Source organism: Lepidochelys kempii, chromosome 3 (genome assembly GCF_965140285.1).
Source record: "Lepidochelys kempii isolate rLepKem1 chromosome 3, rLepKem1.hap1, whole genome shotgun sequence".
Taxonomy (NCBI): Eukaryota; Metazoa; Chordata; order Testudines; family Cheloniidae; genus Lepidochelys; species Lepidochelys kempii.
In genome coordinates this window covers 161,038,828-161,054,069 of record NC_136382.1, presented here as the reverse complement: position 1 = coordinate 161,054,069, position 15,242 = coordinate 161,038,828, and the positions used below count along the sequence as shown (strand labels likewise).

General features: G+C 39.2%; 1 protein-coding gene across 25 annotated transcripts in view; it reads left to right on the top strand.

Moving 5' to 3' along the window:
• DISP1 (dispatched RND transporter family member 1) overlaps window positions 1-15,242 on the top strand; it is a 161,392-nt gene that overhangs the window by 90,752 nt on the left and 55,398 nt on the right. For 3 of the 25 annotated variants that reach the window (XM_073338802.2, XM_073338787.2, XM_073338805.2), the window contains one exon: window positions 1,676-1,728. The exons of 21 other annotated variants lie outside the window; for them this stretch is intronic. Coding sequence is in view for 1 of the 4 variants with exons in the window: in XM_073338787.2 (XP_073194888.2) it covers window positions 1,676-1,728 (53 nt within the window). In the remaining 3 variants the exon portion in view is untranslated. Of the gene's footprint in view, window positions 1-1,675; window positions 1,729-12,904; window positions 15,085-15,242 lie in introns of those variants that run through there. One more of the 25 variants, XM_073338811.2, reaches the window with a different exon arrangement.

Here is a 15,242-nt window from a genome sequence, read left to right as displayed (position 1 = left end):
TACCTTCTTCACCTAAAGCATAAGAGTTGTCCCGGTCATCAATAAGGATCCACTTGACTGCTATCTCCAGGTTCCATCTGGGCTCAGATGATCTCTTGGTCTTTGCAAACCCTATGGTCAGTCATTTTCTCAAGGGTTTGGACAGGCTCTTCCCACACACGTCAGCCTGTCCCTGCCTGGAACCTCAATTTAGTTCTCTCCAGGCTTACAGGCTTGCCATTTGAACCTCTGGCCACCTGCTCCCTGTTATATCTCTCATTCAAGGTTGCGTTTCTCGTGGCAATTACCTCGGCTTGACAGGTTTCAGAGCTCAGGTCCCTCACGTCTGAGCCCCCTTACACGGTTTTTCATAAGGATAAGGTCCAGCTCAGGCCTCATCTGGCTTTTCTCTCGAAGGTCGTCTCCCATTTTCACATGACCCAGGACATCTTCCTCCCAGGGTTTTATCCCAAGCCACACTCCTCTGATAGGGAGCACAGGCTGCACTCGCTGGACGTGCATTGGGCCTTAGCCTTCTATACAGAGAGAACTAAGTCGTTCCGGAAGTCGGTCCAACTCTTTGTAGCTGTAGCGAAGGGCCTCCCGGAATCCTCTCAACACATATCATCATGGATAACATCCTGCATTAGGGAGTGCTATACTTTGGCAAAGGAGCTCACTCCGCAGATAACTGCTCACTCTACCAGGGACCAGGCCTCCTCTGCGGCGTTCCTGGCACAAGTCACTATTCAGGAAATTTGCAAGGCAACCACATGGTCCTCGATACATACATTTACGTCGCACTATGCAATTACACAATAGTCCAGGGACGATGCGGCTTTTGGGCGAGCTGTGCTCTTTTCTGTGGATAACTCCGACCCCACCTCCTGAGCTCTAGCTTGTGAATCACCTGCTTGGAATGGACATGAACAATCACTTAAAGAAGAAAAACGGTTACTCCCCATCTCATAACTGTTGTTCTTGGAATGGACATGAACAACACATCTCGAAGAACAACAGTTACGAGAAAGTGAGTAAGCATTTTTTCTCTTTCTGTAGTTAAACTGTTTGAGGTTTAGATCCCTTTCAGATAGTTTAATTCCTGTTTGGGAAGTATTAAGAGAATTGAGTTGTTACATCTTATCTATTTAAAAAATAATAATTCTCCAGTGTAAACGGAAATGTAATATTAAATTAACTGTCACCTAAAAATAGATATAGCTCATACAAATAAGTGTAGCTCAAAACAGGTACCTTGTTTGTCTACCTAGTAATTGTACATGGAGAGATCTGTTTTTAACAGAAAAATTATAGCCAAAATAGTCAGGATTCAGCCTGATTCTGAATTCTTTTTCTTAGCCAGATGTCCCATTGAACATACCAAGCCCAAATCTCAGATATACTTCAGGTTTGGCAAGCCTTAAAATGAATCTTTTTGGACAACTGGCCATGCTGGAAAGACCTAACTTTCAGGATAGTATGTGGAGTATGTTGAACTGGTCCCAAGCAAAAAAGTGTGTATGATTTCAAAAATAATTTGGGGGGGAGTTTTAAGTGTTTGGCTGTATTGCAATACAACTTCCTGCAGCACCTGTGTTTTTTCCTAGGAGTTTTGAGACTCCTGTCAAAGTAGTGACTAGTCATGTATAGTTCAGGAGAGCCAACAAGAATATAACCCAAAGTGGTTTGGTTTCAGGTAATTGATGAGCGCTGCCGCTTTGCTGAAAACATTGGACCGAGTTTTTTAAGGTATGACTTTTTTGAATAAGTGTAAGAAGCGTGATACAAAAAGGATAGATGTTGCATTTGAAAAATCATGCAGACAAATAGAGAGGCTGCAGTACATTTTAAGAGCCAGATACGATGCATATATTTAATAATTTAGGTTTCTCTGTTATAGGGTTTGAGATCTGCAGTAGTAAATGTAAAAGCATGTTTGTCTCAGATTTGTTTTAGAGAACTGTGTTTGAAATGATGAAGTCCCCATTTTATTATATATGAAATAATTTTGTTTTGATTTTGAAAAGTGGTGACTTTGGTGTAATCTAAACAATGTAAAGTCAGAGAGTCCCAGAAAAATCTGACATCTCCTTCTAAAGGTACTAAATGTTAGTGGTCTGAAAGGTCTGGTTCTTGATTTATCTGAATGCATGAGAAATTCCCAGGCTCCCATATGTTTGCTAAGAGACAGCTAGAAAAGATTGACTCTGCATTGCAAGAGCTATGTTTGGGCAACCCTCTCAAAGGCAAGCAGTCTAGTGAATAAACATTAAATTTGTGGTCAAATAACATTTTCTCTTGCCTTGTCTGCTTGGACCTTCATTAGTGTGTCAGCAAAGCGAAGATCAAATAAAACCTTCTGTATGAGCTGTAGCAGTATCCGTTTACTCAAACCACTTGGAGCTCTTTTGTGAAGAAGAAAAGTAATCTGGTGCTTATTTCATTTCTCTAATCAAGAAAGGTGGAGATAAACTGTAGGTGCTGAACAAAAGCGGCGTGGGGGGGAAGTAGCTTGTGCATTATTTGAAGATTTGGATATTGCATTTTGGAAATCCCTTGAAAAAACAAGAGATTAGAGTGCTTGGCATAGCAGGTTTTTTGACTAAGCAGTAACCTCCCAGGTTGAAGTCTGAACTCTTCATTCGGTAGAAGAAATGTTTGAGAGCTACAAATGTTGCATAATTTGCTCTTAATTGAACACTTCCAACTTTCTTCCTTCATCCTTGAAGGAGAATAACAAACAAGAATAATTCTGAACTCCACAGGGTATGTATTATATGTATTATTAATATTTTTGTGGTCATGGTAAATTCTGATTTTAAGTTTAGTGCTTTTGATTCTTAAAGACAACAAATGTTCTGTACTTTTTAAAAATCAGTACACTTGATACCTGAATTAATACAAACAAACAACGTAGGCATTTTTATTATCTGAAATTGGAACATGAATTTGGACAAAAAAATTCCTGTGGTTACATTAACTTGGTATAGTGGCAGTTACTTTTTTTTTTTCTTTGACTGCTGTTGTTGCCTAAATTTTTCCAAATGCTAGGAGAAAGCACACTTTCATGTTGTCTGCATGATTAATTGCACTGGTCATAAATATGTGATATTTGCTGTAGAATCCAAAGTGCAAAGAGTTTTACTATAGCATCACGATAGTGCTATTAAGTGGTTAGAATATTAATGTTGTGCAAAGGATGGCTTACTACATATCGCTATTTGCATCATTTGTTTTTTGTGTATACAGATAAAGCACTCCTTTATAGCTTTCCCTCCATGGTAATTTGTAGAACGGCCTAGTTTGATATTCTGTGCGTGCAGCTTTAAGTAAGATTCATATTAGTTATAGCTCATAGTGGAAAACATACACCTGTGGTAAAGGAATGTGCATAAAAGTATGTTAGTGTATGTGTAAATACGTTTTTACAGCTGCACTTCAATGTAACTTGTTCTCTGTTTACAGAATCATGCAGTGCATTTGGGTTAATAACAGAACTATTAAACTTTGCTTTGAAAAATTAGGTACCATTACTAGCAGGTACCTAATGAAACCAATCAATTTTCCTCTTCAAATAGGCTTTGCTTGGAACAAGATGCGCTCATGTCATCACTTGAAAATTACATAAGATATTAACAACTTGTGTCTTAACTTATATGCTTTGCCTTACTTATGAAGGCATTTTTGCATAGTCCACATTATTTGCACAAGAATATATTAAATCTGAATTTGCTGCTTGTGATACTTTCTGCTTAATAAATTACTTGGATTTTTTTTATTTTAAAAGTATAACTGTTGGCTCCCAAGCCCATGTATGGGGGTGAGGGGGAAGGTGTTAGTTTGTTGTGCATAATTCTGTGGGAGCTAGGACTCTGTGGTTTTTGTGGAGCAGTGTAGGGCTACTTCCAGTTAATGTCAATATTAATGCAAGGACATTGTCAGTAAAACATTTATCTCTATTAGATCTACATTGAAGAATCACTTAACTGATACTGTAGTTTTCCTACTCATCTACAAGTAGGTAGTGTGTAACAAATTAACTACTAGAATACAATACCTATGTGGTAAGATGCAGCTATAGGCACAGTTGGGATGTATGGTACAGCCAAGTTCTTCTCAAATACCCAAGTCTGAGAATCACTGCTGGAGAGAGTGGCTTGTTGCCATTTTATGTAAAAACTAGAAAAACATGATTGTCATACTTGGAATGTCTGAAAATATTTAATAAATAAGTAACCATTATTTCTATCCTGCTGTATTTAGTTGCAGAACCATAGTGATTTGAGTGTCTACTCCAGTCAGCACTGGGAATGCATAGTACTGGGGACTGCATAGATGAGTAACACTGTCTTGCCCTAAGAAGTTCAACTCTTATTTTGTTACAACACTCTCTGAACTAGACACCTTCAGTCTGCGCTACTTTGCCTTCAGTATCACTTAAGATGATGCAACTTCAAATATGCCCTTTTCACTGTGTTTAAACAAACAAACAGTCAAAGGTGTCTAGTTCTGTTTAATAGAGTCTTAGAACTTAGTGTTTGGTGGATTTCCTGCTTCCAAAATGTTCTAGATTAAGAGCCTGAAAGCATCTGTTTATCCATCGACCAAGTTACAGAATGGGCAGTATTGACCCCTAACGTTTTCCTTTCTTACTCCCCTCTCCCCAATGCATTTCCACCTGGAGCTGGAAAGACCACTTCTTGGGGCGTAAGTGTAGGCCAATCTCTACACTCCATTTGTTCTCCAAGCTCAATTTCTTTAGGGTGCTTGTTGTGGAAAATTTTGTGATAAAGGCCCATTGAGTGGGAACTGGATTGGGACAACCAATTTACATCACATCTGCTATCTATCAGATGGCAGTAATCTTTGGCCCTCACTAAACTGGGGAGATTTCAAACTGGCAGCCTGAAGCTGAAAGGCCCAGTACTTAATTCCTATGGATATGATGATTCCCTATGTTGGAAGAGATTTGCATATGTATCTGGCAGTCTTGTTAGACCTGTATTTGTATAAACATTGCTGAAAAGAAAGGATATTTAGATGAATGCCAGTATAAAGCAGCAACCATTTTAAATATCTTGGATCCTTTCCATCCATTCCCTTCTCTCCCACCATACCTCTTAACTCTTTCCCCTAATCCACAAATATGACAAAAACACACATTTATTTACACAGAAGTACATATGTACATTCTTCAGTACCTTTGTAGTTTTGTTTTCCTTCTCCCACTCCAATCCCTTAGAATAAGGCAACTTGAGTTACTCAGGTTGTGTTTTTATTTTTATTTATTAAAACAAAAGAAAAAAATAAGTGGCTCCTGCTCCTTCAGTGTTTCCTCCAATAGACAAGGAAACAATTTAATTAAATACAAATTGTAAAAACTCCGCCCCCCAGCTTCTAAAAGTATAGATAGTACAAAGGTATATGCTTTACTTGTAATTATTCTTACCCCTGTGCTATGGGATGATACAGTCTTCCATCAGGCTTTGAATAGTCCTTCTGTACAGCTGCCACATAAGTGGTAGCTTAAATGATGAGAGATGGTTGGGTAAGCACATCATCCTTAGTGGGACATGGACTAAAGGGATCCTTGCCCTCATCCTGAGATGAGGAAAATTAAATGCACATAAAACACAGTAACTATTAAGCAGTTGTAGCAAGTCAAAACTTTATCTACAGTTTAACTTCTAAGGCCTGCATCCTGGAAATGTGTGTAACTATTCACCTGAGTAAAATTACATGTGTATACGTTTTTGCAGGATTGGTGGCTAAGGGATTTACCATTCCCACCACTCCAGCCTTTTCTTTCAGTCCCGCCCGTGTATTGTGGCCTCATCTAACCACACCCTGGATAAAGCACCAAACCACTCCACTTGATGTTTTAATATGTTGTTTGTTTATTTATACAGTTTAACCCCATGCTGTGCTAAACGTTTCAGTCTAGTACATAGTATATGCAATGGATAAAGCCTAAATGGAGCCTGAAACCACCAAAACCTTGGACTTTTCTGCCTAAAACCAGGAGTGAAATCCTGGCTCCATTGAAGTTCATGGCAAAACCCACCCATTAATTTAAGTGGGGCTAGGATTTCATCTCAGGTGATTGTAGAGGAGTAGAGTGTACTTATCAGCTGCCTTTGTGGCTCCTTTGAAACTAGGTTTGTGACTGCAATGCCCCTTTTGAAATAAAGGGCTTGGATCTACTTAATCTACCTATTTTGTACCATGAACAATTGAAATGAAAGGATTCATAAAAAGATAGTCGACCTGCTTCTTGTCATACCTAACATCCCTAGTACTATTACCCTCTCCTGTTTTATTTTTATCAGAGCCTCGGTTTTTACTCTGTTCTTGACCCAAAGGAATTGGATAAGCAGCAAAGAGTACTTTGTGGCATATAACATGTCTGTGAAAATGAACAATCCGTCATTCCCTACCCAACAGAAATGGAATGCCTTTGCTTTTGGTGCTATAAGGAGGGCTTTGGGATGTATGGCCATTGGGAGGCATTCATGGATAGAGGACAGTTCTCTCTGGATGGACTTCATCTGAGTAGGGAAGGAAATAGACTTCTAGGATGGAGGCTGGCACAACTGATTAAGAGAGCTTTAAACTAGGAATTTGGGGGAGATGGTTGGGAATGAGGATATGGAGGTAGACATCACCATATCTGAGGTAGAAGCGAAACTCAAACAGCTTAATGGGACTAAATCGGGGGGCCCAGATAATCTTCATCCAAGAATATTAAAAGAATTGGCACAAGAAATTGCAAGCCCATTAGCAAGAATTTTTAATGAATCTGTAAACTCAGGGGTTGTACCGTATGATTGGAGAATTGCTAACAGAGTTCCTATTTTTAAGAAAGGGAAAAAAAGTGATCCAAGTAATTATAGGCCTGTTAGTTTGACATCTGTAGTATGCAAGGTCTTGGAAAAAATTTTGAAGGAGAAGGTAGTTAAGGACATTGAAGTCAATGGTAAATGGGACAAAATACAACATGGTTTTACAAAAGGTAGATCGTGCCAAACCAACCTGATCTCCTTCTTTGAGAGAGTAACAGATTTTTTAGATAAAGGAAACGCAGTGGATCTAATTTACTTAGATTTTAGTAAGGCGTTTGATACCGTGCCACATGGGGAATTATTAGTTAAATTGGATAAGATGGGCATCAATAGGAAAATTGAAAGGTGGATAGGGAATTGGTTAAAGGGGAGACTACAACGGGTCCTACTGAAAGGTGAACTGTCAAGTTGGAGGGAGGTTACCAGTGGAGTTCCTCAAGGATCAGTTTTGGGACCAATCTTATTTAATCTTTTTATTACTGACCTGGGCACAAAAAGTGGGAGTGTGCTAATAAAGTTTGCAGATGATACAAAGCTGGGAGGTATTGCTAATTTAGAGAAGGACAGGGATACCCTACAGGAGGATCTGGATGACCTTGTAAACTGGAGTAATAGGAATAGGATGAAATTTAATAGTGAGAAGTGTAAGGTCATGCATTTAGGGATTAATAACAAGAATTTTAGTTATAAGCTAGGGACGCATCAACTAGAAGTAACGGAGGAGGAAAAGGACCTTGGAGTATTGGTTGATCATAGGATGACTATGAGCTGCCAATGTGATATGGCTGTGAAAAAAGCTAATGTCGTCTTGGGATGCATCAGGAGAGGTATTTCCAGTAGGGATAAGGAGGTTTTAGTACCGTTATATAAGGCACTGGTGAGACCTCACCTGGAATACTGTGTGCAGTTCTGGTCTCCCATGTTTAAGAAGGATGAATTCAAACTGGAACAGGTACAGAGAAGGGCTACTAGGATGATCCGAGGAATGGAAAACTTGTCTTATGCAAGGAGACTCAGGGAGCTTGGCTTGTTTAGCCTAACTAAAAGAAGGTTGAGGGGAGATATGATTGCTCTCTATAAATATATCAGAGGGATAAATACCAGAGAGGGAGAGGAATTATTTAAACTCAGTACCAATGTGGACACAAGAACAAATGGATATAAACTGGCCACTAGGAAATTTAGATTAGAAATTAGACGAAGGTTTCTAACCATCAGAGGAGTGAAGTTTTGGAATAGCCTTCCGAGGGAAGTAGTGGGGGCAAAAGATCTATCTTGCTTTAAGATTAAACTCGATAAGTTTATGGAGGAGATGGTATGATGGGATAACATGGTTTTGGTAATTAAATATTCATGGTAAATAGGCCTAATGGCCTGTGATGGGTTTTTAGATGGGGTAAGATCCAAGTTACCCGGGAAAGAATTTTCTGTAGTATCTGGCTGATGAATCTTGCCCATATGCTCAGGGTTTAGCTGATCGCCATATTTGGGGTCGGGAAGGAATTTTCCTCCAGGGCAGATTGGAAGGCCCTGGAGGTTTTTCGCCTTCCTCTGTAGCATGGGGCACGGGTCACTTGCTGGAGGATTCTCTGCTCCTTGAGGTCTTCAGACTACAATTTGAGGACTTCAATAGCACAGATATAGGTGTGAGGTCTTTTTTAGGAGTGGTGGGTGAAATTCTGTGGCCTGCATTGTGCAGGAGGTCAGACTAGATGATCATAATGGTCCCTTCTGACCTAAATATCTATGAATCTATGAAAATAATTTTAAAATATTTGTTGGAAAAATTTGTATTGAAGATTTTTAGATCAAATTTCTGTTACAAGTTAATGCTACATTAGAAGTATTAAAGTGCTATCAAATAGAGTCCACACTGAAGAAATAAAAACAACCATTTTATAGCAAATATTACAATTTTAAGCTTCCTTATGGTGCAATGTTTTCCACAGTTAGGGTTTTTTTGTTTTTTGTTTTTTTAAGACTCAAATTCACATTTCCAGCTCTCTTGCTCCTAAATTTCTCAGGATTTGAAACCTGATTATAACCTTATTCTTTGCCTTTCAAGAACATCACAGTATGATAGGGGGGCTAATTAAATATTTGGAATAGTTTCTGGAACCATACTTCAGTGCATAATTTTTGGAGTACATGAACTGCAGTTTCCATGAATATCTCATTATTTTCTTTATCTCAGTTTAAGACCACTCCACCATTCTTAACAGGTATACATTTTAATCCGCAGTTTTACAGTTGGTTGGTGTATGTCTCATATTTTGTTGGAGATTTCATTGCTCTACAAAGCAACTAGACTAACAAATAATTCTGTAACTGAATTGTTTTCATTCTAATTCTTTTAACCTCACTTACTTTATAAGAAAATATGAAGTTATTTTGGGACTGTCTTTATTTGTGTTTTGTACAGCCCTGAGCACGCTAGCACTTGACTGATCATAATGAGATGCTTAGCAATGGAGCTATTCAGCTGCAGTATGTTTATCTTACATGTGTTGAAACACTGCCAAATTAAGACTAATAGGTTACATTTTGTAGATTCTTTGTAACTTCTAGGAGATTTTTCAGTTTAATGTGACCAAAAAACATTACTTAATAGGTTGTTATAGTGGATTAGTAATTTTATTACTCGAGTCTCTTAGTAAGGCTCTGGTCAGATTGGGACCTCATTGTGGTAGGCATTTTACAAACACAGGTACACATGATCTCTGTCCTATAGGTTTTTTCAGTCAAACTAGTAGAAGATGCGACCAGAGTGAGTAACAAATAGGAGAGAAAGATGAGGTTACCAAAATTACGTAGCGTGGCAGGGGTAGGCAACCTATGGCACGCGTGCCAAAGGCTGCACGCGAGCTTATTTTCAGTGGCTCTCACGCTGCCTGGGTCCTGGCCACCGGTCCGGGGGGCTCTGCATTTTAATTTCATTTTAAATGAAGCTTCTTAAACATTTTAAAAACCTTATTTACTTTACATACAACAGTGGTTTAGTTATATATTATAGACTTATAGAAAGAGACCTTCTAAAAACGTTAAAATGTATTACTGGCACGCGAAACCTTAAATTAGAGTGAATAAACGAAGATTTGGCACACCAGTTCTGAAAGGTTGCTGACTCCGATATAGGCTAATGATGTGTTGAACTTGATAATTTACAATATTTTCAGTTTTTAATTTTTCACTTAAAAAGTTCACTGTCAAACTGTGAGTCCCTATTTCCATTAACACTTTTACCCCATTTTCCAGTATACCAGAAAAAGAGGCATTAGGCTTTCTGCCTATTGTACATATTCCCTGCCACCCATCCATTTAGGCTATTCACAACTTTCCTTGGACCTTGTCAAGGTTCCTTCCCCACTCTGAACTCTAGGGTACAGATGTGGGGACCTGCATGAAAGACCCCCTAAGCTTATTCTTACCAGCTTAGGTTAAAAACTTCCTCAAGGTACAAACTTTGCCTTGTCCTTGTACAGTATGCTGCCACCACCAAACGTTTTAAACAAAGAACAGGGACAGAGACCACTTGGAGACGTCTTCCCCCAAAATATCCCCCCAAGTCCTACACCCCCTTTCCTGGGGGAAGGCTTGATAATGATATCCTCACCAGTTGGTACAGGTGAACACAGACCCAAACCCTTGGATCTTAAGAACAATGAAAAATCAATCAGGTTCTTAAAAGAAGAATTTTAATTAAAGAAAAGGTAAAAGAATCACCTCCATAAAATCAGGATGGAAAATACCTTACAGGGTAATCCGATTCAAAACATAGAGAATCCCTCTAGGCAAAACCTTAAGTTACAAAAAGACACAAAAACAGAAATATACATTCCCGCCAGCACAGCTTATTTTACCAGCAATTAACCAAAATAAAATCTAAAGCATTTTCTAGCTAGATTACTTACTAACTTAACAGGAGTTGTAAGGCTGCATTTTTGATCTGTTCCCAGCAAAAGCATCACTCAGACAGACAGAACCCTTTGTTCCTCCCCCCACCCTCCAGATTTGAAAGTATCTTGTCCCCTCATTGGTCATTTTGGGTTAGGTGCCAGCGAGGTTACCTTAGCTTCTTCACCCTTTACCGGTGAAAGGGTTTTGCCTCTGGCCAGGAGGGATTTTATAACACTGTATACAGAAAGGTGGTTACCCTTCCCTTTATATTTATGACAGACCTAGCATTTTATTATTTCCTGAGGAGAAGGGAGATCCCCACAATTCTCAATCCCACAATGCCTGACCCACTTAGGCATTAGTCTGCTAGGATATTCTCTCTGCGCAGTTCAGGGGATTGGTCCCTGAAAGCTTAAGAGGACAGAATAACCGATCACTTGTAAAGCATATAGTCTGATTTTTCCAGTAGTCCAAAGGTGTGAAGATGCCAGAGAGGCAGGGGTGAAAGTAAAGCCAAAGACTTACCGGTATGGGAGCCAGCTCCAGCCCCTGGCAGGGGTGGGGCTGGGCCATCAGTGTCCCCCAGCCAGTCCTTCCACGCTGCATGGCCCGCACCGCCCGGGGCTCCAGCGGCGATTTAAAGAGCCTGGGGATCCGGCCACTGCTGCTGTAGCAGCAGAGGTGGACGGAGCCCCGTTCCCTTTTAAATCGCCGGCCCTGGTGCAGCTGCTCCTTTTGGCCCCCCTCCCCGTCAGTGGCTGGGGGGAGTGGGGCAAAAGGGGCAATGACATTAAAGCTCTGTCATGGCAGCACTTTAAGCAGGGTCTTCCTAAAGCACTGCCACGGCCACTGGTACTGTACTGGTGGCCACTTTTTACTGGTACACCGTACCGGCTTACTTTCACCCCTGCAGAAAAGGGCCTCTTACAATACTTTATCCCTCCCAACAGCCAGTCCACCAATTCCAAATAATAACTCAGATTCTTAGTGTTGCCAACTCTCGTAATTTTATTATTGCAATTTTTGCAAAAGTTGGTACTCTTCTTAAAGCTTCAGGTGCTGGAAGCATGTGATTTTGTGAAAATCTCTGCTTTACTTTTTTTAAAGTAAGTTTCTAGCCCTCATTCACAGAAGAAAAACTTGAAAATATGACTTGAGTGTATTCTAAAGGCTCAGGTATCAGAAAGGAAATAAATAAACCCCCAGGTTTTGAAAAAAAGCTCATTTTTAAGATAATCCCATGATGTTTTAAAAAATGCTTGGGGTTGGCAGTACTGGCTGGAGCTGCTGCTGATCTTGGGCCTCCTGTGCTGCAAAAGTGAGGTCCTGTTTCTGTCAGGAGGGGGCTTGGCTAGGCCCCTTGCCCTGTACCTTCGGGCAACCACTGATGCTGCTGAGTAATACTCAGGCAGTTACTGATTTGGAAAGCTTTTAATTCAAATTTATGATAGTGTTTATACCTAATGTATATAGAAAACTTATTAATGATAATCCATAAATATGTACTATACTTTCATTTTAATATCATCTTAGGAAATAATTTGGCTATCATTTGTAGATGAGCCAAGATATAGTAACACTGTTTTTAGCAGTGTATGTAGTGTTGGAGCAGTTTAATAGGTTGTCATACCCTGGAGTTTTGTAGTGCTTTTCCTCTAAGATATCAAAGTGCTTTACAACTATTCAGCCTCTCTTCGCTCCGGGAGATAGTTAACAAATATGTATGGAAAGGAATCACTTGACCCACCATGGAGGTGAAATACAGCGTCTGTATGGGAGCGTACAGCAACATTTACAACAGTTTAAGACAGGAACTGTAGAATAATATTGTATCCAGATGAAACTGTAAAATAGCTGAAGAGCTGGTTTTATGCAGTTGGCATTATGTTGTTAGCCAGAACATTGTGGCGAACACCTTGACTTTATAAAAGTGGTATATGATCTTTAATGACAATAAACAGAAGTCTTATGAAGGACATAAGCAGAGATTTGTGTGTTGGGAGTGGCCCATAACCCATCTAGATTGATTCAGTGAAAAAAGACCCTTCCAAGTCAGAGTTAGTAGTACGCAGATCCCCTTGGCTTAAACATTTTAAGGTTGTACATTTTGAAATGTCATACTTCAGAAATGGATGTGTGGTTTTTTTGTAATCTTTTTAAAAGATAATTTTGTATGGTTATCAAGTATGCTGTCGTTTCTAACAAGTGCTTCAATCTGTATGTGCAGTCTTTGTACTCTGGCAATATTTTAAGTGTTTTGGGGGGGTTCCCCAAAAAGAATCACTACTGAATAAAATAATTTTCTTTTTGTGTTCCTAAAATGAAAAATTGGCAGTGCGATTGTGCTTTAGTTGGTAGTGCTGAGACAATGGTTCGTTCATTCATAATAGATAAGGGAAGATATCAATTTGTCTTTACTATTTTACGTTAGCAAGTAGTATTTTGGAGTTTGTTGCCTTCTCTTATATTTTAAATATTGGTAAAAGTGCCTAGAGCTGTTGGGAAAGGTGCTTTCAAGAAGTTTGAAGAAATAAACAAAACAGTAAAAATAAACAAACTTATTGAGCACTGTCAGCATTCAAAGCATGGTCCAAATTACAGAAGACACAGCTCATGCTCCAAAAGAGATATGTCTGCATTGGACAGATCATCATTCCGACACTGTACGCTAGGCAACAAAGATGATCAGAAGTTCTGATCTCAAAGTGGTCTGATAACCTATCATTAGAATGTGCCAATTTATTTGTTGTTGAAAGACTTTGTGGAAGAAATGTGTTAAGGAATTTTAAGAGCTGATGGCAGGTCAGCCTGTTGGATGGGGAAGTCTTTTCCTAAGCATCAAAGATGGAATAGAAGCAGGCACGATGAGGATATGTCTACGCTACAATGGCAAAGGGTTTTTTCCCATTGATGTCGGTGACCCACCTTTCAGAGGGGGTAGCTAGTTTGACGAAAGAATTCTTACATCAACCTAGCTGCTCGATAGTTGGGGTTAGGTCAACATGACGCAGGGTGTGAAATTTTTCACAGTGCTGAGCATTGTAGCTTGGTTGACCGAAGTTTTAGGTGTAGACCGGGTCTGATGAGAGTCTAATGATGGGGAAGTCATGTTAGCTGGCTATGTTGAAGCCTAATGGGGAGCCAGGACTACATTGTGGGGGTTTCAAAAACTCTTGTGGCTGCTGTTTTGCTAAAATAGTTATGAATAAGACCTATGGAGTTCTGAAAACTATAGTAGTGCCAAGTTTGATAACTTAGCTTGTTGATCATCCTTTTTTTTTTTAATAGTCATGTAACAAAACACTGTTTCACAAATTTAAAAACAACACAAGGCAAAGCACTGATATGGCTTACACGCACCAGAATCTCTGTCTGCCCCACCCACAATTGCTTTCACTTAGAGACGACATTTTTCAATTATTAGTCGTCTACAGTTTTTCTGGAAGAATTTTACTCTTTGCTTTTTAAGGTGTTGGAGATTTTAGATTTTACTTGTTTAGGAAAGGTGAGGTACGGTAGTTTCCTGTGTGATCTGTAAACAACACACTTGTTCTTCATGGTTTGTCAGATTTGTTGGGCTTTTTGAGAGTTGTGGTTCAGGAGATAAGAAAGGACCAGAGTGATTTTGAAAGGAGCATATTATAACCAGTTCTATCTTTGGTATCCCGTTTTCCAAAAATTATTCTCCTGTCAAAAATAAATAAACAAACAACTTGTTTTTGGAGCAAGTTGCACCCGTTTATACTTCTCCTTAGAATGTAAAGGTAAGAAAGAGTTTGGTCTGCAAAATACATAGAAATTATACACAGATTTAATAACTGATCATATAAACTTAAGTGATAAAACTGATGTGCTAGAAAGCTGAATCTCTAAAACTTAAAATAAGTCTAAGAATCAAATAACACCATCCAACAGGCTTTAATCTACTAACCTAAATCAAAAAGATCAAAGAAAGTTGTAACTAACAGCAGCATTTGGTGGAATACTCCTGTAGAAGCAGGAAAAAGCTAGAAATTACATGTCACCTTCATATCCTGGCTTTCTGACCTTGTTTTGAGATCAAGCCCTCACCATACCAGCTGTAACCATTAAGATCTTGCCCCCAAGGGTTAAGTAGGAGAGAAACTCAGCTGTCTATAGGAGAGCAAACACTGAAAGTTCCAGCCCCTAACATGCCCAATTCAAGGCAATCTGCGTATGCTTGTCATTCAGGCTTGTCTCTGCAGTATTGTAGGGCAGCTCCAAGCAGCTTGTTTGTTTCTGTTGTGTTGCTGCTGTTTGAGCAGTTCACAAATCACACTTTGCTTCAAGACGATTTCATAAAGACGATAGTCGTACCTTGGAGATACTGTTAGTCAATTTCAAGGTAGCATTTTTTTCTGTAACTGTTCATCTGTTTTATTTGTGTTTAGGAAGCATGGAAAGTATTTTACATAAAAATGTATTTAAAATCCAACCATTTTTTCCGTAGTAAATTTTAGGCTAGAGGTGAAACTATTTGATATTTCAGAAATTATTACAAAT